Source organism: Lactuca sativa, chromosome 5 (genome assembly GCF_002870075.4).
Source record: "Lactuca sativa cultivar Salinas chromosome 5, Lsat_Salinas_v11, whole genome shotgun sequence".
NCBI classification, from domain to species: Eukaryota; Viridiplantae; Streptophyta; class Magnoliopsida; order Asterales; family Asteraceae; genus Lactuca; species Lactuca sativa.
Genome location: NC_056627.2, coordinates 26434416 through 26458176, shown reverse-complemented (window position 1 = coordinate 26458176; position 23761 = coordinate 26434416). Strand labels below are relative to the sequence as shown.

The 23761-nt window shown below is 35.9% G+C and overlaps 1 protein-coding gene across 1 annotated transcript; it reads right to left on the bottom strand.

Moving 5' to 3' along the window:
- Positions 1–4121: 4121 nt before the first annotated feature.
- On the bottom strand, positions 4122–22953 carry LOC111885680 (palmitoyl-acyl carrier protein thioesterase, chloroplastic). Its single transcript, XM_023881925.3, has 6 exons — positions 22305–22953; positions 22048–22181; positions 21854–21967; positions 21584–21761; positions 4708–4776; positions 4122–4597 (listed from the first exon to the last, which is right to left on the bottom strand). Exons 1-6 carry the CDS (start codon positions 22719–22721, stop codon positions 4307–4309), a joined length of 1203 nt encoding a protein of 400 aa, XP_023737693.1. The 5' UTR covers positions 22722–22953; the 3' UTR covers positions 4122–4306.
- Positions 22954–23761: the final 808 nt, after the last annotated feature.

The following is a 23761-nucleotide window of genomic DNA, read 5'->3' as shown; positions in this document are numbered from 1 at the left end:
AACTCTGAGTCCTTTCATACTCGACTCACCGAGTCATCCCTTGACTCACCGATTCACATCTCAACCAGAAGAAAGGTTAGGACCTCACGACCAGACTCGGCGAGTCCAAGAACAGACTCGCCGAGTCCAAGGCTATCTGCAACCAACTCGCCGAGTTCCTACCCATATTCAACCAACTCGCCGAGTTGTTCTTCCAACTCGTCGAGTTCCAGCCTATCTTCAAGCAACTCTCCGAGTACACCCTTGTGACTCGCTGAGTACCCCTAGATCTAAAACCATACAGAGGTTTTCCAAGCCATGCAAAAGCTCTAAACCATAGATCTACTCTTTTACAAGCCATCCATCACGTAAAGTGGCAAACTTTACGTGGATCCAAAGAGATCTAGACATTTTACACTCAAGGGCTAGGGTTTGGGACAAAAGAGCTTCACCAAACACTCAAGAATCGGGACTTTATGACATATAGGACCATCACAAGTTTAGATCTGAAGTAGCATCCTCAGATCCAAGCTTTTATCTCAATTTAGATGTCATATCAACCACAACACATGAACCCATGAAGAAAATAGCTTAAGGAAATGGTTCCTTACCCCTGGAATGAGCCCAACCAACTGTAGATTACTGATCTCCCCAAGCTTCCTGATACAAGCCTCCAATCATCAAGCTTAAAGCACCAAAGATCCTTCTCCAAGCTCTAATTCACTCAACAATGGGGTCTCCTCATGAATTTAGGGCTTCTGGAACTCAAGGAATGGTAAAGAGGCTGGGGAGAAGATATGATGTTCTTTATATAGGGCTCAACCCTCGAAATTAGGGTTTTCTCCACTCAGCACCAACTCACCGAGTCGATCCATGCTACTCGTCGAGTTGGTCACTTAACACGCGACTAGAGTCGCGACCCTACTCGCCGAGTCCACTCGTGGACTCGCCGAGTTGCCCTTTCCCATTTACACTTTTAGCCCTTCAACTCTACTCTTGATATTCCGAGATGTTACAGAAAGTGATGAGGTTGAGAAGCTAATCCTGGACCAACAAGCTTCTCCTTGGACCTCCCAACTCCTTCTCCTTCTTCTTCTTCTTCTTCTTCTTCAAAGCTTGCAAATTACTTCTCCAAGGCTAGACCTTGCTCCAAGAGAAGGATATCGTGGCTAGGGTTTGGGGTTCTGGACTATAGGGCCGCAAATGAGCCCTGAGGAAGAGAATAAGGTGCTTATATAGGGTACCAAGTCCCGGAATTAGGGTTTCCCAACCCAGACCAAAATCACCGAGTCCACTTGCCGACTCACCGAGTCGGTCACTTACTTTACACCCGGATCTCGCTCCGACTCGCCGAGTTCCTCCCTGGACTCGAAGAGTCGACCCTCTTTAAGTTATGGTTTTCCTTTCCTTTCTTGACCTTTCTGATTTCGGGTGTTACAAAATTGTACATCACAAGTGGTTTGGATTGAAAATCAACTAAGAGCCTAGTGTTTGTCCTTTAAAGTGTTTCTAGTGGAGAGGATCCATAAAAATGAGGTCTTGGATGTTGGAATCAAGCCATGCATGAGTTATAAGATTTTTGAGATAAGAGAGTGAGTGTTTTCGGTGTTTGTGACCTTCTCAACCGTGAAAATTCTGAAAGTCACTGACTTTATGGAGTAAGAGCCATTAGGGAGTCCAGATCTGGGATTTGAGTTGATGTCTTAACTGATTAAGACCAAATTAGTAGAAAGAGTGAATCTAGGGAGTATGCTGAGCGTAATTCTAGTACGCCCCGCGTACTGCCCCAGTGTCCCCGATGGCCAATCTAGATTCGTGAGTACGCTGAGTGTACCAAGGGAGGTACGCCCCGCGTAACCTCACTGTGGACGTTTGGGTTAAGTCTCATTTTTGGGCCTTGAGTGTTGGGCCTAGAGTTTGGGCTTGTTGTAATAGAGTTATGGACCATAGGATTATATATATGTGCTTTGGGCCCTTGAGTTGGGCTTGCCATTTAGATTTGAGAGTTGGGCCTAGAGAAAGCCCAATTATTATTGGGCCTTGGTGGGCCCAATGGGTTTTAGGTTATTGATGGGCTGGTTAGTGGACTACCTTTTGACCTAATGAGTGAGAGTTTGGACTTAATTCCTAATTGGGTTAATTGTGGATTTGGCTCAGAGTTAGAGGTCGGTGCGTAGCAACAACGTTTATAGGGGATGTTCATCATCCGAGGTGAGTCTTCTCACTATACTTACCATGAGTGGTATCCTTGTGTGACTGAGTTGTCTTATGTGCTTATCTGTGTATTGTTATATTCTGCATTATGTCTTTGTGAATTATGATGAGTATTATTATTATTATTATTGTTATTATGAGTTATTGAGTTGGGATCGGAGGGTCCACCCGAGTTTTGGGACCGGAGGTTCCCACTGAGACACATTGACCGAAGGGTCTTATCTGAGTATTTCCATGAGAAGCTACTGAGATATGTGTGGTATTTTGGGGAACTCACTAAGCTTCGTGCTTACCGTGTTATGTGATATGTCTTTCAGGTTTTTCTCAGGGCCACGGGAAGGCGCCGGCTTGATTGTACACACCAGAGAAAGAGTTATATTTCGAGGATTCTTGATTATTAATCAAACAATTATGGAGTTGTGTTGTAAATTAAATAAATCAGATTTTGTGAAATGTGTTATGAGAATTATGCGATTTTTAAAATGAAAATTTGTTTGAAAATTTACTTCGTTACAGTTTTGTCACCTTGTGTTCGCAACGCAACCAGAAGTTGTTGTGTTGTGGTGCAGTTTGATTAGTTGACTATTGATGTTGACTTTGACCGATTGATTGTTTATCTTTTTTACCAATTTGACTTTTGGTCAAACTTTGGTGGACTTAAGAATATGATTGAGGGGTTGGTCTCACTTTGGTGTTAGGTGCTCGTGTTATTTGTTCGTTGTGGAGACTGTTGTCGAGTTTCTGCTGCTAGAATCAGGTGAATTATCTCATTACACTTTGTGTTGTGTTATATATCCTTTGCATTATAGGATGTAGATGTGTTGTGGTATGTTGATTATGTAAGGATGCTAGTTTAGTCTTTTGCATGTTGATTATTTGATTTCATGTTGATATATGTTATGTTTAGGGGTTAATGGTGGAACAAAATTAGTGTTGTGAGACTAGAATACTCGTAGTTGGTGACCTGACAACACCAGAGTTGTTAGTCAGCACTAATGACTAGGCGACACCAAAACAGTTAGTTGTTGTTGATCAGGTGGATCGGTACTAGAGTCGATAGCCTTTTTTTGTATGTATTGTGGAATGTGTGGTATACTGAGAAACTCAATAACCTTTATGCTTACGTTGTTAACTTAAATATTTTTCAGGTTGATTGGAATTGAAAAGGAAGGGTGCGGCGTAATTGTATATCACATCGGTGTTATATTGCTATTTCGACTTCCATTGGTTTTAAAATATTATTCTGATTTGACGTTATGAATTTTAAACAGATGAATGTTATGATACATTTTCAAGGAATGACTTTTGAATGATTATTACATTTTTAAATCAAAGTTTTGGTTGGAATTAGGGACGTTACACTCAGATTATCATGATTTTGTGCAATGACTTCCAAATGTCGCTCTAGTGATTCATCATCTCATAGCAGTGTAAAAAAGGCAATGAGTGTTTTGTTTATGAAATGTTAATATGAACAACCATACTTGCCCTATTTACACTCCTATAGTATGATTACCTACTTGAGATACCTTGGGAAGCCATTATACAAAATCATAATGCTTTGAAAGAAGAAAAGATGAGGAAATAATGGAAGTGGGTGAATATCTATGTAATGGTTTAATTTAAACTAAATGTTTGTCAACTAGGATGATATGTAACCAAAACAACTTTTTGTCTAATTAACAAGTAATAAACATTAAGCACCTAAAGCATACTGATCGAATGGTTAGAAAAATTATAAACTTACTGAATTAATTTAATTGAAAAAAAAAAACGCATAATGTCAAAATCCAAATTTTATACAAGTTTACTATCTTTTATATACAATTATCTATATTTCAATGTCAAGTCGTATTTTGCCTAACTACGGTATTTCAAAGTAAAATTCAAACATCACATAAAACTAAAAGTTAATTATGTTAATTCCATAAAGATGAAATCAGTCTGAACATTCAAACTTTTGCCTAAAAACAAGATTAGTGGTCAAAATACAATCGGGAATTTGACTAAAACGACCATACAAATGTAAATTATACCATATAGGTCAAACAACATTTACGATTTCAACAAACAAATAACAAACAAATACATATATATTTTTGGTGTGTGGATTTTATTGTTTTGAAATCCATACTGTTCTTGCTCGGACTATTTCAACGTTGTCTTCTTGCATTCTTACCAAATGTGTGCATTCCAAATTTGGTGTTGAAGTTATACCACGTGCATTAGGAGTTGGACCACATGCATTCAGAGTTGTACTGATGGGGATTTTTTTGTCTTGTTTTAGGAGCCTTGTTTTCATGCTTGTTAAAGAATCCAACATATCGGATTGACGACATTCCCTTCTGTATTCCAATGTTATGCTTCCCATGTAGTACTCCTCTAGTACTTTAATTGGTACACTCTGCATATCATATCCACTTGTACATGAGAGAGAGAGAGAGAGAGAGAGAGAGAGAGAGAGAGAGAGAGAGAGAGAGAGAGAGAGAGAGAGAGAGAGAGAGAGAGAGAGACCTCCAAAATCCAACCAATATACTTCACATTATTTACATGTTGATTAGCATCCATGTCACTCCAACTTGGCTGGACAAAAATAAGCCAATATATGTGTGAGGTCTGTACATATATGTTTTATATTTTAACAAGGAAGGTTTATTCTTAATTATATTGTCAATTTTAAAACATTTATATATTAGGTTATTTTTGTTAGCTTAAACGTTTTTTTATTTCTTAAAAAGCTGTTATATTTTACAGTTTTCTTTATAATTTTTTTTAAATGATACTTTAATCAGATCTAAATTGAAGAAATAATAAAATATATAGTTTTTTCTAGAAAAATATGTTTTATGTTTTACCAAGGAAGGTTTATTCTTTTATATATATATATATATATATATATATATATATATATATATATATATATATATATATATATATATATATATATATATATATATATATATATATATATATAGGTGGTATGTTTCGTATAACTGAATGAAATTATAAATTAATGGACTATAAAAAATGATAATATAAAATATTTTATTTTACGATGATGTTCGAATTTTGATGACTTGAAATAATTGAATAAGTCTTTCAATTATTTTTCTATTATATATAAATAGAAAATTAAGTAAAACTAAATTGACAAATGTAGAAAAATATTTATTTTTATTTTTATTTTTAAAAATTAAATAAAATTATAACAAATTGCATATAAACATATTTATTTCATTTAAAATATATATTATAAATGTATTTACAAAATAACAAAAATACCATGAAAATTTGGATTTATATTATAATTAAAAAATATCTGACTTATTTTTGTTAGATAAAAATAGTCATAACTAAAATAAAAATTTGTTATTTAAATATTAATATTATTAAAGATTATATACATAAAAATAATTTATAATTTTAAAATAACTTTCCATTCTCTGAATGAATAACATGCCTACAAAATGAAAAATCAGTATTAAAAGTATTTACATATACAACAAATAATAATGATTTCTTATTCTAACTTTATATTTATTTGTGAAACCCATGTATTATATATGATAATTTAAAAAAAATAAAGCTCATAGTATGTAAGAACTTTGAATTTATAAAAAAATAAGAAAAATAATGAATTATTATAATAGAAATGGTTTTTATCTTTTATATTTAAACAAACATTTTAAATAAATAAAAGAAACTAATAAGCTTTAATCTATAGAATTTTGAAATTAAAAGGTAAGTTCATTACTGAAATTGGTGTCCATTTATTATTATATTTATTACAATTATTATATTAAAATATTATGTGAAATTTAATAAATTAGATAAAATGACATATGGAAAAAAAAATAATTCAAAATAACCACAAAATAACATTTGACAAATTGAATGAGAGTGTGAGAAATAACAAAAAAAAAACTTTCATTTGTTAGAGAGGATTACAGATTAAAATCTTAAAAAACCTTAAAAAACTTTGCCGAAGCTTCGATCCCACTTCTTATTAAGTAGACGATTATCTTTCGATTTTATTATCAAATTTAATTACTTCATTTATTTACATACATAATTTCGATTTTATTATCAAATTTAATTACTTCATTTATTTACATACATAATTTGTTATCATATAGATATATTGATACAAATTAGAAATAATTAACTTGTGTCAAATAAGTTATGATTTAATAAAAATGAGGAAAAATGACTCAAGAGAATAAAATGGGAACAACAATCTATTGATTTTGTTCATATTTACTATTATTTTTTTTATTGTATTATAGACCATCAAACTTGTTGAAATTGTTCACATTTTATTCTTATAATAGGCTATTGTTGGTTAGAAGGATAAAACATGAACAATATTTATAAATGAGATAATATGATGTATGAAAAAAAAAGTACATGCGAACAAAATAAAAAAAAGTAGAATCAATATTTGTTTGAAAACATGAATTCTTTTTTTTCTCCGTTCAAATATTTCAAAACTAACACCGTCCATAGTGCATCATCTAAGCCAGTCGCACCACAATAATAAAAAATGATGTTTTTTCTAATGTGCATATATGAAAATTCAAATATTCACAAATATGCATAAACACACAATAAACATTTATAGTTTTTCATCGTTTTTTGACCTACGATTGGCTTAGATGTTTTTGTTAAGTTATTTTTGGACAAATCAATGTTTATTAATATGCTTGAAATGTTGATTTTTATTATTCATATTTAACCGTGAACTAGATAAAATAACTTGAAAATCGATTCATTCAAACCTTATTTGGTTCAGTTTCGGCTAATATTTTAAAAGCAAAAAAAATGATTAAACCGAATTGAAAAAATAAATAACCGATTAAAACGGCGAATAAAACGCTACATACGTTGATAACCTAGTCTAATAGTAAAAAACTGACCCCCACCCTATAGTAACTTGTTACACTCTTTCGTTTATTTTCGTATGATAAAGTAAAGTAGAACGAGAATTCAAAAAGTATGCGATCTTTTAAGGTTTACGTGTTAGACAAACGTTTTAGTGCTAAACTATTGTAAGGAGTCAAACTAATGTAACCTTGGTGCCCAAGGATGATGTTGCATCTCGATTTACATGTAATTACACTTCTAACCTTTGGTATGAGAATTGTTTGCAATTTGATCTTCAATGGCATGCTTGTACGTTGGGGGTACATGGGTTTTCTTGACTACGCTGGGCATACGTGCTCAGGGGCTAAACCCTAATTTTTAGGGTTTCAACCCTATTTAAACATCCTTAACTCCCAAGTCTTCTTTATTTCATCAGCCTCCAGCCCCATTTCGCCCCCTTGCAAACCCGAATACATTTGAGAACATTTTGATCCATTAGAGTGTGTTTTGGAAATCTTGAAGAAGGTAGAAAGAAGAGAAGATCATCTTGGAAGAGCGGAACACTTTGGATCCAGAATCACATCATCATTTGGAGGTAAAAAGCTATGAACTTGGTGAAGTATTGCTTATCTTGTTTAGCCATGAAATGGTGTTCTTTTGGTCCCTTAATCTTCGTATTATGAGTATGGGTTACTCTAATCCATATAAGTTGTCCTTTTAGACATTTTAGAGTGTCTAGATGCATAAAAATGTAGTCTTGGTCATTAGTCTCTTTCCATGCATGATCTAGGTTGTCTTAATAAGTTAAGAAGTTAGGGTTTTTGGTATTGAGCACTTAATAGCCATGCAATACCATAAAGTTGGAATTTTTATGGTAAAGGACAACGTTTGAGGACTAGATCTGGAATTTGAAAAAAAGAGCTTAAGGATTAAGCTCTTAATAGAAGAAAAGGTGACAAAAATGTACGTTAGGCATACATAATGATACGTTGGGCATACCAGGTCAACATCCCGATTTTTTGGTCAATATGCTAGTACGCCATGCATACCAGCTGAGTACGTTGGGCGTACTCAACTAAGTTGACTCGTTAGACTATTTGACATTTTGATTTTGACCTGTTTTTGACCAAGTTTGACCTACGAGTATTTTGTTTATTTTGATTATAAGTTAAGTTGGTCATGTTCTGATGAATAGATGGCCGGTAGAGCTGATATTCAAAGTTATGTACTGTTCAACAATCTTTTTAGACAGAGAGGTGAGTTTTCCTTACTATACTCGTGGGTCGAAGGCACCAATGCCTACCCACTAGGTTTTGTATCTTGGTATAAAGGATGTTGCTATGCGGTAGTGATCTGTAGATCTGCCTGTTTTTCTGACTGGTTATATATGATTATCTGTTATGTATATGTTGACATGGTATGGTTGGGTTGAGGCAACCCTACTCTATGTAGAAGCCAACAAACCTAGGAGTAAGCCAAACATAAGTTGTGGGCCAGTAAGTCAAGCCAGACTTATGTTGTGGCTCGAGAGCAAGCCATGCATAAGCTGTGGGCCAGTAAGATAAGCCAGACTTGTGCTATGGGCTCTAGAGCAAGCCAGACATGAGCTATGGGCCGGAAGGCAAGCCATACTCATTCTGTGGGCTCGAGGGTAATCTGGTATGTTAGTTGTTAACCCAGTATGAATGTTGTTAGATGTTTGTGTAGTGGTATTTTGTGGGAACTCACTAAGCTTTGTGCTTACGGTTGTTTGTTGTGGTTTCAGGTTCCTCAGATGATTGGGGCAAGGCGAAGGCTTGATCGTGCACATCCTTCATATTTTATGAAATTCGATTTTTGGGATACTCTGATTTGTAATCAAGTCTTTTGGAAATAGTGTTTTGTAAACAATTATGGTTTTGGGCATGGTTTTAAAAATGAAATTTTTTTCTCTGATTTCTAGGAAGTTACAAGTTTGTATCAGAGCCCTGGTTTGAGTGAATTGGATAAGCATTCGTGTGAATTCAGCGTCAAGCTAAGGAGTTGTAAAAGTTTTCAAAATTAGATCCAAATTGTTTTCAAAAATGTTTTGCAAATTATTTACAAAGGTAACCAAAGAAGGATGAGATGTGTATGATCATCCAGAGCAAGAAAGTGTACCCAATATACCCACACTTTTATTTACTTATGATGCTTATGTTAGAAGTGCATGCTAGTATTAGGCTAGGGATCATCAGAAGTTTCATGGTAGAATTTCCTAATGTATGATTCCTGATAGCCTAGGAGGACTTCATGTATGAAATTGACATCATCACTGCAGTTCCTTAGTGTATGCATCATAGTCACACATAACTAATATTTTATAGTCTGAGAAAGTATGATTTAGCCTTATTTCCTGTTCTTTTTTGATTAATGGCTTAGGGTATAATCAAGTATTTGACTGTCTATAGGATCCAAATGTTATCTATGATTAGCATGCACGAACGGCTGCATGGTTGGTGGAAGTTTTAGGAGTGAGTATAGGTGTAGCGGGCCAGTTGAGGACTGTATAGCCACTCATGAGAGAGTAGATGCATGATGTATTTGTATGCTTGATGCTTAGGGTTTGTGGTATGGGATTTGTGTGTAAGATATGCCTGATATTCTATGGTGTCATTATGTCACTCAATTTTATTGACCGAATGTTGTTTGCTTTGTGCTTTGTGGGACTCATACTGCTGTGAGCTAACTATTAAGTGAATATGCTAAGTTATATGCAGTAAAGGTTAAATAATTTTAGAGTGATTTACTTGGCCCTAATACAAAACTCTTGTCTGAGTCCAACTGTTGTAAGGTTGGCTCTTTTATTCAAAATTTTATTTAAGGTTTGTTGTATGTAATTGTATTCAGGAAGTAGTTAGCTGATATTAGTAGGGGTTCTTCAGCAGTTGATGGCAGGTTGAGGTTGGAATCCTAGGAGAGCCTAGGAAGTGACTTAAAGGAATTGATGTACTATTTAGTGGTAGGTATTCATTTGAGAACATGTATATGTGGTTGGATTAGACGGTAGCGGACATGAGTAGTTACTTGGAGGACGCAGAATGATCCTTGAGGAAAGTACATATAGGTATGGAAGGTAGTATTGGGCCGTGCTGCTGAAAGCACATGATTCATACTCAATTAGAGGAAGAATTTCGGGGATTCTAAGGAGCTGATTAAGGTTAGATCGTATGGTTTGGCACCATGATTCATATCAATGTGTTTCCGTCTAATTTGGTTTATCGGGTGTGGTTGTTCAGGCTGAGGATGGGTCTGATGATTGTTAGGGCCTTAGCAGCCATGTCAGTTTGAGTTTGAATGGTGCAGACCTAGGTAAGTTAGTTGGTTTTGAGGTCTCGAGGTCCTTGCTTGAGGAAGTATAAATTGAGTCGCAGGATTAAAAAAGTAAGCGGTTGTAATGATCGGCTCGAGGATTTGCAGTTGGAGGCTGAATGATTGGCGAATGGATTGGGATGTCATTACCCACAGATGAGGTTATGCTCTTCTAGCTTTCTGTATTCGGATGACAAAGAGCAGACATGCGATTTTTAATGTGGAAATGCACTAGAGGGTTCGTGTGTTGTTGTTTCCTTGAGATGAGATCAAGGGCCTGTCTTCCTTGGGTATAGGTAGGTTAGGTTCTCGCTAATGGTTCCACACAATCAGGGAAGTGAATTGGGAGCGACAAATTTTGTTGTCTCTGATGTATCCTAACTGTGGGAATGATGCCTTTTGTATTTATGAATGATTCTCACGATGAATTGACCATTGGATATTTGAAGGCGAAGAGTGTAGTAGTCCATTCATTTCAAAATAGAAAATTGGTGTCATGAATGAATTGTCAATTATTGCTTGCGCATCTTCATGGGACTTTAGATGTTAGAGACATTCATGATTGGGGAGTTTTCGAGGTATCTATACGAGATTCAGAATCTTTTTGAGTTTGCTTGATCCTTGTTTGGAAGGTCAACTTGCGTGACGTTATACATTCCAATGGGTCAGGGGTACTATATATCTGGGTTAGCCAGTTTGAGTATTTCTTCCATTTGCAATGTTAGTTTGTGGTAGTTCGAACCCTAATTGGGAGAGAACAGGGTATTCTTCTTGGAGGATCATCGATTTGTTCGATTTTTTGGTGTCAGAAGAATGGTTCATATGGATCTGCTATTCTGGTATCCAGAATTTAGTTCAAGAATGGTTAAGATGGGGGTGCAGAGCAAGTTGACACCAAAGGTATGTGTTTAGTAATGCAAGAGTCGTCTTCGATATAGGAAACGGCTAGAGGAGAGCTCATTGTAGCTAGTGGTTCCTTTCATGAACGTCAACGAATAGATCAAGAGGGGTGTGGGTCCCTCAGGTTGAGTATCGGTTTTTGAGGGAGTTTTCAGCTTGTTATATAGATTGATATCTATAGTTTAGATCGGGAAATTGTTGACCAGTCAATCGGTTTCAGACTTGGTATGGTTAGTCCCTCATGGGCTTTGTCCAGTAGTGTGTTGGATCAATTGATGAGATAGTTGTCAGCTTGTTGTATAGATTGATATTTATAGTTTAGATTAGACAGTTGTTGATCAGTCAATTAGTTTCAGAGTTTATATGGTTAGTCCCTCATGGGCATTGTCGAATAGTGTGTCAGATCAATGGATTAGTTGTCAATGCACTCTCGATCGTTGGTCTTGTTTTTCATTGTCAAAAGCAGAGGTTCTTCAGAAGTTTTGAGTTATATTAGTTGGAGTTCAATGGATATGTCGACCTATCGTCAAGGTTTGTACATGGTATATTTTGGTTCCTGGGTATGGGTACCCTCAATCGTTGATTGTAGATTTTTTCATAGCAGGCTAGAGTTTGGCAAAAGTCCTTGGTTATTGGAAGTTCGGGTGTTGGGAAAACGTTGTGTAATTTTTCAGGTTTGGATTTGGATTTGCACATAATCAGGTTTTAACATGTCGGTTCGGTATGTTTGGTATATGGATTGGACCATATTTGTGTTTGGTTAGCATCAACATGGATGTTGATTGGGTTCCTGCAAGCCGTTTGATTGATGGATGGGTATTTTAGGTTCCTATGGCGTTGGTTGTGAGTCTTCATGCCCGTGAATGGACGACAACAAAAGCGACTTAGTATCACGAGCTTATCGTTTAGTGGTTTAAAAGCGTCACGATGCATCGTTAATTAGTGGCTATATGATTCGTATGGGTGGGACCCGGTAGTCAAATGTTTGAGGCTCTTAGGTCTTGAATCGTTGGCTTTCTTGGAATGTTTGGGTGTTAGTGCATAGTAGGAGTTGGGAGGATCAGTGACCAGTTGGTTTGGAACATGTGGGCAGTTAAGGGTTGTCGGGAGTATCAGTCATGTATCAAAGTCTCTTGTAAAGTGTTGGCATTATAAATCCCATTTTTTGCAAGTTGTCTATTAAGAGTTTGGTTACCAATGATGGGTATCGGTTATGGAACCTCAAATCAAGAAATTCATTGTGAATATCCCAAGTGATTTGCCAAGTGGGGCTAAAATCTGAGCTGATAAGAAGGGTTTGGATACAACATGAAAATTCTTGGATTGATCATCTTTTCTCGTGGGAGCAGTGGGTTGGTAATCATGTGTCGAGTAGTCAAGGGTGTATTTAATGTTTTTGGAATAACCTATGGATTTGGGATTGGTTGAAATTCGCAATCGATGTATTTTGAGTACTTCGTTCCGACTGTTTGGTGGTGTTATTAGTCAAAGACAAGGGGTAGGTTCAATGAATAGATGAATATTCATCTTGGAATATAGGTTTTAAAGTTTAGAACTGATGGGTTCTCAGTCCCGGTAAGCGTATTGATGAAGTTGTTTCAGCTGTTATAGTTTTGAGAGTCCTCGGGTCTATAGTTATCACTAGAAGTTATGTCTTATGGCTAGGAAGTTGTGGAATATGTTGGCACTGAACTTGTTTCTATACAACAGTTATCTAGCTTAGAATTGTGTTAGGAATCGCCTTATTTTTGAATGGAGTGTTTATCATGAGTGAATGGTTAGTGGTTCTGTTTCCTAGTGATATAAGCAAGGTAGTTTGGGGTCCAAAGGATTTCGTACGATTCAGATTGTAAAGTGAATTCATATTGGCTGTGTTCTGAGATAGTTTTTCTTGTTTGTGACTCTCTAGGTATTGGATTTCCGGATTTTGGGCAGAATTATAATGGTTTTATTTAGTGGTAAAAGCTAGTGGGTTAAGGATTCATTATTGGTTAGGGTACGTAAGTTTCGCTAAGATTGGGTTAAATATAGTATGGGAAGGCAGTCACCTGAATGAGCCTACTTTTAGTTTAGATCGGGTTTCGGGAGGATTGTCTGAATGACCCGAGGCGGAGATGCAAAAACACTACCCTGAGTTATTTGCAGTTGCAGACTTTGAGGACAAAGTCTGATTTAAGTTGGGGAGAATTGTAACATCTCGATTTCATCAACCTCCAGCCCTATTTCGACCCCTTGCAAACTCTAATCCATTTGAGAGCATTTTGAACCATTAGAGTGTGGTTTGGTAATCTTGAAGGAGGTAGAATGAAGAGAATATCATCTTGGAAGAGTGGAACACTTTGGATCCAGAATCACATCATCATTTGGCATCATTTGGAGGTAAAAATCTATGAAGTTGATGAAGTATTGATTCTATCTTGTTTACCATGAAATGGTGTTCTTTTGGTCCCTTAAGCTTATGAGTATGGCTTACTCTAATCCATATAAGTTGTCCTTGCAGACATTATAGAGTTCATAAAATGTAGTCTTGGTCATTACTTTCTTTCAATGCATGATCTAGGTTGTGTTAATGAGTTAACAAGGTAGGGTTTTTGGTACTGAGCACTTAATAACCATGCAATACCTTAAACTTGGAAATTTATGATAAAGGACAAAATTTGAGGACTAGATCTGGAATTTGGACAAAAGAGCTTAAGGATTAAGCTCTTAATAGAAGAAAAGGTGACAACTGCATACACTGGGAGTACCAAGTCAACATCCCGCTTTTCGAGTCAATATGCTAGTACGCCATGCATACTAGCTGAGTACAGTGGGTGTACTCCGCTAAGTTGACTCGATGAACTTTTTGACTATTTGACTTTGACCCTTTTTGACCAAGTTTGACCTAGGGGTATTTTAGGTATTTTGATTATAAGTTAAGTTGGTCATGTTCCAATGAATAGGTGACTGGTAGAGCTAATATTCGGAGTTGTGTCTTGTTCAAGAATCTTATAAGACTGAGAGGTGTGTTTTCCTCACTGTACTCGTGGGTCGAAGGCACCAATGCCGACCCACTAGGTTGTGTATCCTGGTATAGAGGATGTTGATATGTTGTAGTGATCTATTAGATCTGTTTCCTAGTATATAGGATGTTGCTATGCAGTAGTAATCTGTAGATCTGCATGTTTTTCTGACTGGTTATATAATTTTCTATTTATTGGATACATGATATATGTTATGTATATGTCGACATGGTATGGTTGGGTTTAGGTAATCATGTTCTATGCACAAGCCAACAAACCTATGAGCAAGCTAGACATAAGTTGTCTGGCAATAAGGCAAGCCAGACTTATGTTGTTGTATTGGGAGCAAGCCATACATAAGTTGTAGGCTAGTAAGGCAAGCCGAACTTATGTTGTGGGCTAGAGAGCAAGACAGTGCTGAGTTGTAGGCAGGAAGGCAACCCAGACTCATGCTGTGAGCTCAAGGGTAATCCAGTATGTTAGCGGTGGACCTAATATGCATGCTGTCATATGTTTGGTTGGTGGTATTTTGAGGGGAACTCACTAAGCTTTGTGCTTACAATTGCTTGTTATGGTTTCAGGTTCCTCAGATGATCGGGACAAGGCGAATGCTTGATTGTACACATACTTCAAATTTTATGAAATTTGACTTTTGGGATACTCTGATTTGTAATTATGTCTTTTGGAAACAGTGTTCTATAAAAAAATATGGTTTTGGGCTTGGTTTTAAAAATGAAAAATTTTATTTGATTTTTGGGATGTTACAGATGAAATCAGAACAGGAAGGATAAAGCAACATGAGAGAAAATAGCGAATTAGAGAAAAACGGTAAGACTCGAAATTACTTGGTGAACAAGAATTTTATTGCTAGAAAAAGTTGATTATAAGTAATAAAACAAAACAACGTAATATCCCTACTTATACTATATCTATAAGCGTGCTACTCTAACACAAAGACCTATATAAAAGCAATGTTCTCTAAAATACCATTAGAACTAAAATTGTTATTGAACTCATTTGAATAAATTGATTAGATTAGGCAGTTGTCGATCAATCAATCAGTTTTAGAGTTGGTATGGTTAGTCCCTCATGGGATTTGTCCAGTAGTGTTTTAGATCGATTATTGAGGGAGTTTTCAGCTTGTTGTATAGATTGATATCTATAGTTTAGATTGGGCAGTTGTTGATCAGTCAATTAGTTTCAGATTTTGTATGGTTAGTCCCTCACGGGATTTTTCCAGTAATGAGTCGGATCAATGGATTAGTTTCAATGCACTCTCGATCGTTGGTCTTGTTGTTTATAGCCAGAAGCAGAGGTTCTTCGGAGGTTTTGAGTTATATCAGTTGGAGTTTAATGGATATGTCGGCATGTGGTCAAGGTTTGTATAAGGTATATTTTTGTTCCTGGGTATGGGTACCCTAAATCATTAATTGTGGAATTGTTCATAGAAGGCTCGAGTTTGGAAAAAGTCCTTGGTTATCGAAAGTTGGATGTTGGGGAAGCGTTGTGTAATTTTCCAAGTTTGGATTTCGATCTATGCATAATTAGGCTTTAACATGACGCATCGGTAGGTTTGGTATATGGATTGAACCATATTTGTGCTCGGTTAGCATCACTAGGGATGTTGATTGGGTTCGTGCAAGCATTTGGATTGATGGATGGGTATTTTAAACCCCTGTGGCATTGGTTGTGAGTCTTCATGCTAGTGATTAGATGACAACAAAAGCGACTTAGTACCGCGAGCTTATTGTTTAGTGGTTTAAAGGTGTCACGATGCATCGTAAAGCAGTGGCTGTATGACTCGTATAGGTGGGACCCGGTAGTCAATTCTTTGAGGTTCTTACGTATCGAATCATTGGCTTTCTTGATATGTTTGGGTGTTAGTGAATAGTGGGAGTTGGGAGGCTCAGTGACCAGCTAGTTTGGAAAATATGGTCAGTTAAGGGTTGTTGGGAGTATCAATCGTGCATCAAAGTTTCTTGTGGAGCGTTTGGATTATAAATCTCATTTTTTTGTGAGTTTTTTTATTAAGATCTTGGTAAGCAATGATGGATATTGGTTATGGAACCTCAAGTTAGGAAGTTTATTGTGAATATCTCGAGTGATTTGCCAGGTAAACCTGAGCTGATAAGTGTTTGGATATAAAATGAAAATTCTTGGATTGATCATCTTTTCTCCTAGGAGAAGTGGGTTGGTAATGATGTGTCATGGAGTCAAGGGTGTATTTAAGGTTTTTGGTACAACCTATGGATTTGGGATTGGTTGAAATTCACGATCGGTGTATTTTGAGTACCTCGTTGCGCTTGTTTGGTGGTGTTATGAGTCAAAGACAAGGGGTAGGTTCAACGAATGGATGAATATCAGTTCTGGAATATGGGTTTTAAAGTTTATAACTAATGGGTTCCCGGTCCCGAGAAGCGTATTGATGGAGTTGTTTAAGTGTTTATAGTTTTGAAAGTCGCCAGATCTAAAGTTCTCGCTAGCAGTTAGGTGTTATATCTAGAAAGTTGTGGAATATGATGGCGTTGTACGTGTTTCTCTACAACGGTTATCTAGCTGAGACCCGTGTAGGGAGTTACCTTGTTTTTGAATGGAGGGTAGATCAGCAGTGAATGGTCAGGGGTTCTGTTTCCTAGGTATATCAGTAAGGTAATTTGGGGTCTGAAGGATTTCGTATGGTTCAGATTGTAAAGTGAAGTCATATTGACTGTGTTTTAAGATACTTTTGCCTACTTGAGAGTCAGTCGGGGTATTGGATTTCCGTATTTTGGGTAGAATTATGATGGTTTTCTACAGTGGTAAAAGTTAGTGGGTTAAGGATAAATTATCGGTTGGGGATTGTAAGTTTCTCTAAGATTGGGTTAAATATAGTTTGGGAAGGAAGTCCCCTAAATGAGCTGACTTTTAGTTTAGATCGGGTTTTAGGGAGGATTGTCTGAATGACATGAAGCGTAGATGCAAGAACACTAGCCCGAGTTATATGCGGTTGCGGACTTCAAGGACGAAGTCTAATTTAAGTGGGAGAGAATTTTAACATCTCAATTTCCAAGTAATTACACTTTTAACACTTGGTATGAGACTTGTTTGAAATTTGGTCTTTAGTGGAATTGTTGTAAATTTGGGGGCTACGTGAGTACGCTGGGCGTACATGGGTTTTCTTGAGTACATTGCGTATACATTTGGTACGCTAGGGCACATGTGGTTAGGGGTCAAACCCTAATTTTTATGGTTTAGACCCTATTTAAACATCCTTAACTCCCATGTCTTCTTTCTTTCATCAGCCTCCAACCCCATTTCGACCCCCTTGCAAATTCTAATCTAATTGAGAGCATTTTGACCCATTAGAGTGTGTTTTCGTAATCTTGAAGGAAGTAGAAAGAAGAGAAGATCATATTGGAAGAGTAGAACACTTTGCATCTAGAATCACATCATCATTTGGAGGTAAAAAACTATGAACTTGATGAAGTGTTGATTAGATCTTGTTTACCATGAAATGGTGTTTTTTTGGTCCCTTAAGCTAGGTATTATGAGTATGGGTTACTCTAATACATATAAGTTGTCATCGCAGGCATTTTAGAGTGTTTAGAAGCATAAAAATGTAGTCTTGGTCAATAGTTTCTTTCAATGCATGACCTAGGTTGTGTTAATGAGTTAACAATGTAGGGTTTTTTGTTTTGAGAACTTAATAGCCATACAATACCATAAAGTTGGAAACTTTATGGTAAAGGACAACATTTGAGGACTAGATCTGGAATTTGGACAAAAGAGCTTAAGGATTAAGCTCATAATAGAAGAAAAGAAGACAAGTACATACACTGGGCGTACCAGGTCAACATCTCGCTTTTCTGGTCAATATGCTAGTATGCCATGCATAATAGTTGAGTACATTGGATGTACTCAACTGAGTTGACTCGGTGGACTTTTTGACTTTTTGACTTTTTGACTTTGACATTGACCAAGTTTGACCTAGGGGTATTTTGGGTATTTTGATTATAATTTAAATCGGTCATGTTCCGATGAATAGGTGACTGGTAGAGTTGATATTCAAAGTTATGTCCCGTTCAACAATCTTATAAGACTGAGAGGTGAGTTTTCCTCACTATACTCGTGGGTCGAAGGCACCAATGCCGACCCACTAGGTTGTGTATCCTGGTATAGAGGATGTTGATATGTTCTAGTGATATGTTAGGTTTGTGTCCTAGTATATAGGATGTTGCTATGCGGTAATGATCTGTAGATCTGCCTGTTTGACTGACTGGTTATATGATTATGTGTTTGCTGGATACATGATATATGTTATGTATATGTCGACCTGTATGGTTGGGTTGAGGCAATCCTGTTCTATGCGGAACCCAACAAACCTATGAGCAAGCCATACATAAGCTGTAGCCGGTAAGACAAGCTAGAATTATGTTGTGGGCTCGGGAGTAAGCCAAACATAAGCTGTGGGCTAGTAAGGAAAGCTAGACTTATGTTTTGGGCTCGGGAGCAAGCCGGACATGGGCTGTGGGTCAGAAGGCAAGTCAGACTCATATTGAGAGCTCGGGGGTAATCCAGTCTGTTAGCTGTGGAGCCAGTATGCGTACTATTATATGTTTGTGTGGTGTTATTTTTAGGTGAACTCACTAATTCGTGCTTACAATTGTTTGTTACGGTTTTTGGTTCCTCAGATGATTGGGTCAAGGCAAAGGCTTGATCATGCACATCCTTCAAAATTAATGAAATTCGATTTTTGGGATACTTTGATTTGTAATTATGTCTTTTGGAAACTGTGTTTTGTAAACAATTATGGTTTTGGGCTTGGTTTTAAAAATGAAAAAATTTCTTTGATTTTTGGGATGTTACAGATGAAATCAAAACTGGAAAGATGAAGGAATAGGAGAGAAAATAGCGAATTAAAGAAAAATAGTAAGACTCAGAATTACTTAGTGAACAAGAACTTTATTGCTAGAAAAACTTGATTCTAATTAATAAAACAAAGCAACGTAATACCCCTACCCCTACTTATACCAGATTTAAAAAAGTCCTACTCAAACACAAAAACCTGCATAAAAGGAATCAATCACCCCCTTAATTGGTTTGGCCGTGTTGCTCGTTTACAATAATATTTAATCACCTTCTTTTTGAACCATCTCGATTATCGACCTTTCCCAAACACCCGACCTCCACCTTGGTCATCTCCAAAGTCATCTCTCAATCCTTTTGATTGTTGACAACACATGTGGCATATACCATGGTATCCTATTGGACATGTTCATTACTATCTCGATTTTTTCCGGATCAATGACCTCTTCCTTAGCCACATCCAAAGCCACCTGATTTGAACTCCAATGCCATAATGTTCACACCATGTAGTTTCTCCAATCTCTTCCTTTGTTTCGATCACCTTTGTTCAAAGTGGCATATCCGCTGACCAATAAAACAAAGCCACTTGCTTCACTTATTTCTTTCAGTCATGCCAAATGAACTGAATCGAAAGCCACCTGCTTTAGCGGATCATTCCTGCCTAATTTTCACGCACTTACGCCGGTATCCCCTTATCACGAACAAATCGATCAAGACCTACAAAATCCCGTCAGTAGCACCCCCTGCTGAAAACGTTTCGAAACAAATCATTCTTTGATCGTAACTAATAGCCACATACCGCCTCTGTTTATCACCGGTTCCCCCCCCCCCCCCCAATCATATAGAACTGTGCTCCCCGTCTCCCCATGACAATGGTTGACCCGAAAATACTTTACCATCTTCATCTTCTAATACAAAATAGTCTCGAAACAACCACTGCAGTCCCGGACCTTCTTGTGCGACCAAACCTTCAGTTTTGTTGCTCCCCGTTGAAAAAAAAATCATTGCCGAACACCTTGCTTCCGCTGCGATGGCAACCCCGCACCCGAAGGCTCATCACTTTCAAAAGTTAACGCTTAAACTAGCCCCATCTTAACCTCACTTTGATACCAAGTATATGGAGTCAAACTAATGTAACATGTTGCCCAAGAATGAAATCAGAACAAGAAGGATGAAACAACATGAGAGAAAACAACGCATTAAAGAAAAATAGTAAGACACAGAATTACTTGTTGAACAAGAACTTTATCACTGGAAAAACTTGATTATAATTAATAAAACAAAGCAACCTAATACCCCTGCTTATACCAAATCTAAAAGAGTCATACTTAAACTCGGAAAACTGCATAAAAGAAATGTTTCTAAAAATACACTTAGAACTATTTTTTTTAACTCATTTGACTAAACCGATTAAGCCAACTACTATAAATTAAGAAAAAAAACATGAAAACTATAAATATACATACATGCAAAAAAACAAAAAGAAAGATCATTTTTATTATGGTATGACTAAGCTTAGACGATGCACCAGCCGATCATAAGGGGAAATGTGAACAGTTGCAACAAATTTGATCGAGTATGGTGTACAAAAGGAAAAAAAAAGACTAAACAGAATATAGATGCAGCAAATTTGATGATATATTGTGTACAAAAATAAAAAAAAAATACAAAATGTAAACCAAATCAATACCTCGTTACCGATAGTCATTTTCCCATAAATATGTACCCACATAAATTACTACATTCACTACTAGAAACATGACTTACGGAAAAGTCCGTTAATCACTTGCAGATTTATCGCTAAACGATAATATTTAGCTTAGGATTTATTTTGTCGCAGATTCCGTTTCTAAAAACCTTGTTTCTGGTAATGATTATATTGATGTTAATATATTATTGAATAACTATTAATTAAATATAATTAAGTTATTAGTTAAAATAAAAGAGTTTAAAGTAATATTTCTTAATAAATAAAGAATTTTTTTTGCCACGTGTAACACTTATTGATTTGACCACATGTTATTTTGTGGTTATTTTCAGTTAAATTTTTCCGTATAACATTTTATGGTTTTTTCCATTTTATTAAATTTCATATAATATTTAAATATAATAACTGCAATAAATATAATAATAAATAGATATCAATTTCAGTAATTGAGTTTTTTTTTTAATTTTTAAATTAAAACTTCATTATTTTACTTTGTTTATTTATCTTAATTATTTGTTTAAATTTAAAAGAAAATAAAACACATTCATTTTAATAATTCAATATTTTTTAGTTTTATTTTTTTATAAATTCAAACATTTTCAAATTTTTAGAACTTTTTTTAAATGAAACTATCTAATACATGTGTCGTATATGTAGTTCTTATGATATAAGTGCAAAACCGCAAAGCGTAATTGAAAGACTACTAATAGTGCCTAAGAACATAAATATTTGTTTGACTTACCGCTAAACCATGCCGAATTCTCGCAGCAGTTTCATCCGTTAGTTTCTCGATCTTTTCATGATCGATCTTTTCCGTCGCGATTGCGTCTCTGTTGAGATAAAATGGTGTCACTTCGTTTCGAACTTCGTCTGGGATCTTTGATAACCTTCTCGTTTCTCTATTCATAATCACCCATGTACTATATGCATGCATACAACCCGATGATATTTACTTCAAAACTAATTATTAAATAAGAAAAACAATAATAATAAATAATTTACAAAAATTTACCTTGTAGCCCGAGTTATAATTTTCTGAGTAACAAAATCACGTATAATCCAATCTCTTCTCATTCCATTTTTCCCAGCTGCATTCACCCATGTATCGATCTCAACTACGTCTCCCCTGTCGGCCTTTTCGGTTAATAAGATATTGGAAAATTAGGTCAAAGTTCGGAAGAATCAAGAATTTGGTCAACCCTTTACCATGAGCTATATTTTTCGACTTGAACATGGATCCGTGTCACGACCCAAATCAATTTCCGAAGACTCATTTCATGGGTGGCTCCGAATCCGTTTCCAGCCAAACCTGCGCTCGTTACATGATTAAGAGCCGTTTCCTGTGTATTATCACAACCATGTTTGGCACTTAAAATCAATGAATCATATATGAGATTTGGCATTAATAAAGATTAATTTGGCAAGAACTTCTAGAAGAAAAGAAAGAAGTAAATTTAACCTACTTGTAAAAGATTCATCAAAGTTTCCATGGTGGCAGTCTTATCGGGTCCGATTTCATAAGATCTAATAGCAAAAGTTTGTCGATAAACAAACCGATTCTCCACAAACCTACCTAGAAGAACCCCACGATCATCGGGCTCCTCAAAGCTACAATCTTTACTACTAATTTTTTCTCTTTGATCACCTAAACGCACCCCATTAACCTTCTTCCCATTCACTGTTTCAACCCCCTTATCAAAACTCCCAACGCTCGCCTTCACCTTAACCGACTGTCTCAAGATCCTAATTCGGTTTTGCATATCAGAAGCCAAGAAACCCACTCTAGAAAGGTTTTTTTTGGTGGTATGAATATGATGACTCTTTTGAGAATAACTACATTGTACAAGATTAACGCTGTTTGATGATGCCATTGATGTCATGACTACGAGTAATTCCACTTAACTAATGTAGAGAGATATGAAAAAAAAGTAGGGTTTTTTGTTGGGTTGGAGTTGATGGTTCTTGGCTTACCAATTTGGGAAGAACAACGTTGGAGTAATTATGATGGTTGATACAACTACTTAGTTTAGAAATTAAGGAACATGAATGGGAATAATGAAAATGTAGATTTGGGAAGATTAAGAATATTTTAATTAATGGAAGTGTGTTTGTGTTTTGTAGGCGAACAACCATTATGAGTGGGGGAGAAAAATGGTGATCGGGTTAGACGCAAAAGTAGGACTTTTTGTCGGGTACTAAATCAAGTCTATTGCTGTTTAGATTTACGATTAGTTTTTCTAAGGTTAAAAGTGTTTGTGGTTAAGAGTGTGATTATGGTATTGAAAGGTGGCCAGGTACGGATCTTGGTCAAAAAGAGACAAAATCAAGATTCATCGAGTTATGTGGCTCAAAATCTGCACATGGTCCTTTTTTATTTCAATATATTTTTCAATATTTTTATTTAGATTATATAATATTTTTGATGTGGCAAATGTGTAAAACAAAGAGTTTGGTTAAAAGAGAAGTATTGAAAGTCGATCAAGATGTGTTTCAAATATATTTATGTTCTTCACTCATTTTATTTAAATAAATATTATAAAGTCGATGAAGGTGTGTCTCAAATATATGTAAATATATGTAAGTTCTCTGGGACGGTTTTGTCTAGGTGTCCGATATGGTACCGATAACATCCAGTTTCTGTGTATGCAATGTACATTTTTTCGATTTTTTTATCTATTGTGTCATTACATTAAAAAAACCGGCAACTACGTAAAAGAAACTCGCAACTACGTAAAAAAAGTGTCATTTTATTGGATTAGCCAAGCCCAAAAATATATTTACAACTTAAACTTATTAATTAGTAGTCCAAAATCCTATTAATTTTAGCCCAAAAGAATAGCCCAATGACATTTGGATAATTGGATCTTTTGATCCAATTGGAAGAATGAGAGTTTGGACCGGACACTTAATCAACAGAAGA

Bases quoted from the DNA above. Each gene is read 5' to 3' on its own strand.
- LOC111885680 (XM_023881925.3), bottom strand. From the start codon at position 22,721: ATGACATCAATGGCATCATCAAACAGCGTTAATCTTGTACAATGTAGT. The intron at 21,968-22,047 runs GTAAAGGGTTGA...AAAGGCCGACAG, and splicing joins GTCGAAAAATATAGCTCATG to GGGAGACGTAGTTGAGATCG. The intron at 4,777-21,583 runs GTAAGTCAAACA...ATTTTTGTCCAG, and splicing joins GAATTCGGCATGGTTTAGCG to CCAAGTTGGAGTGACATGGA.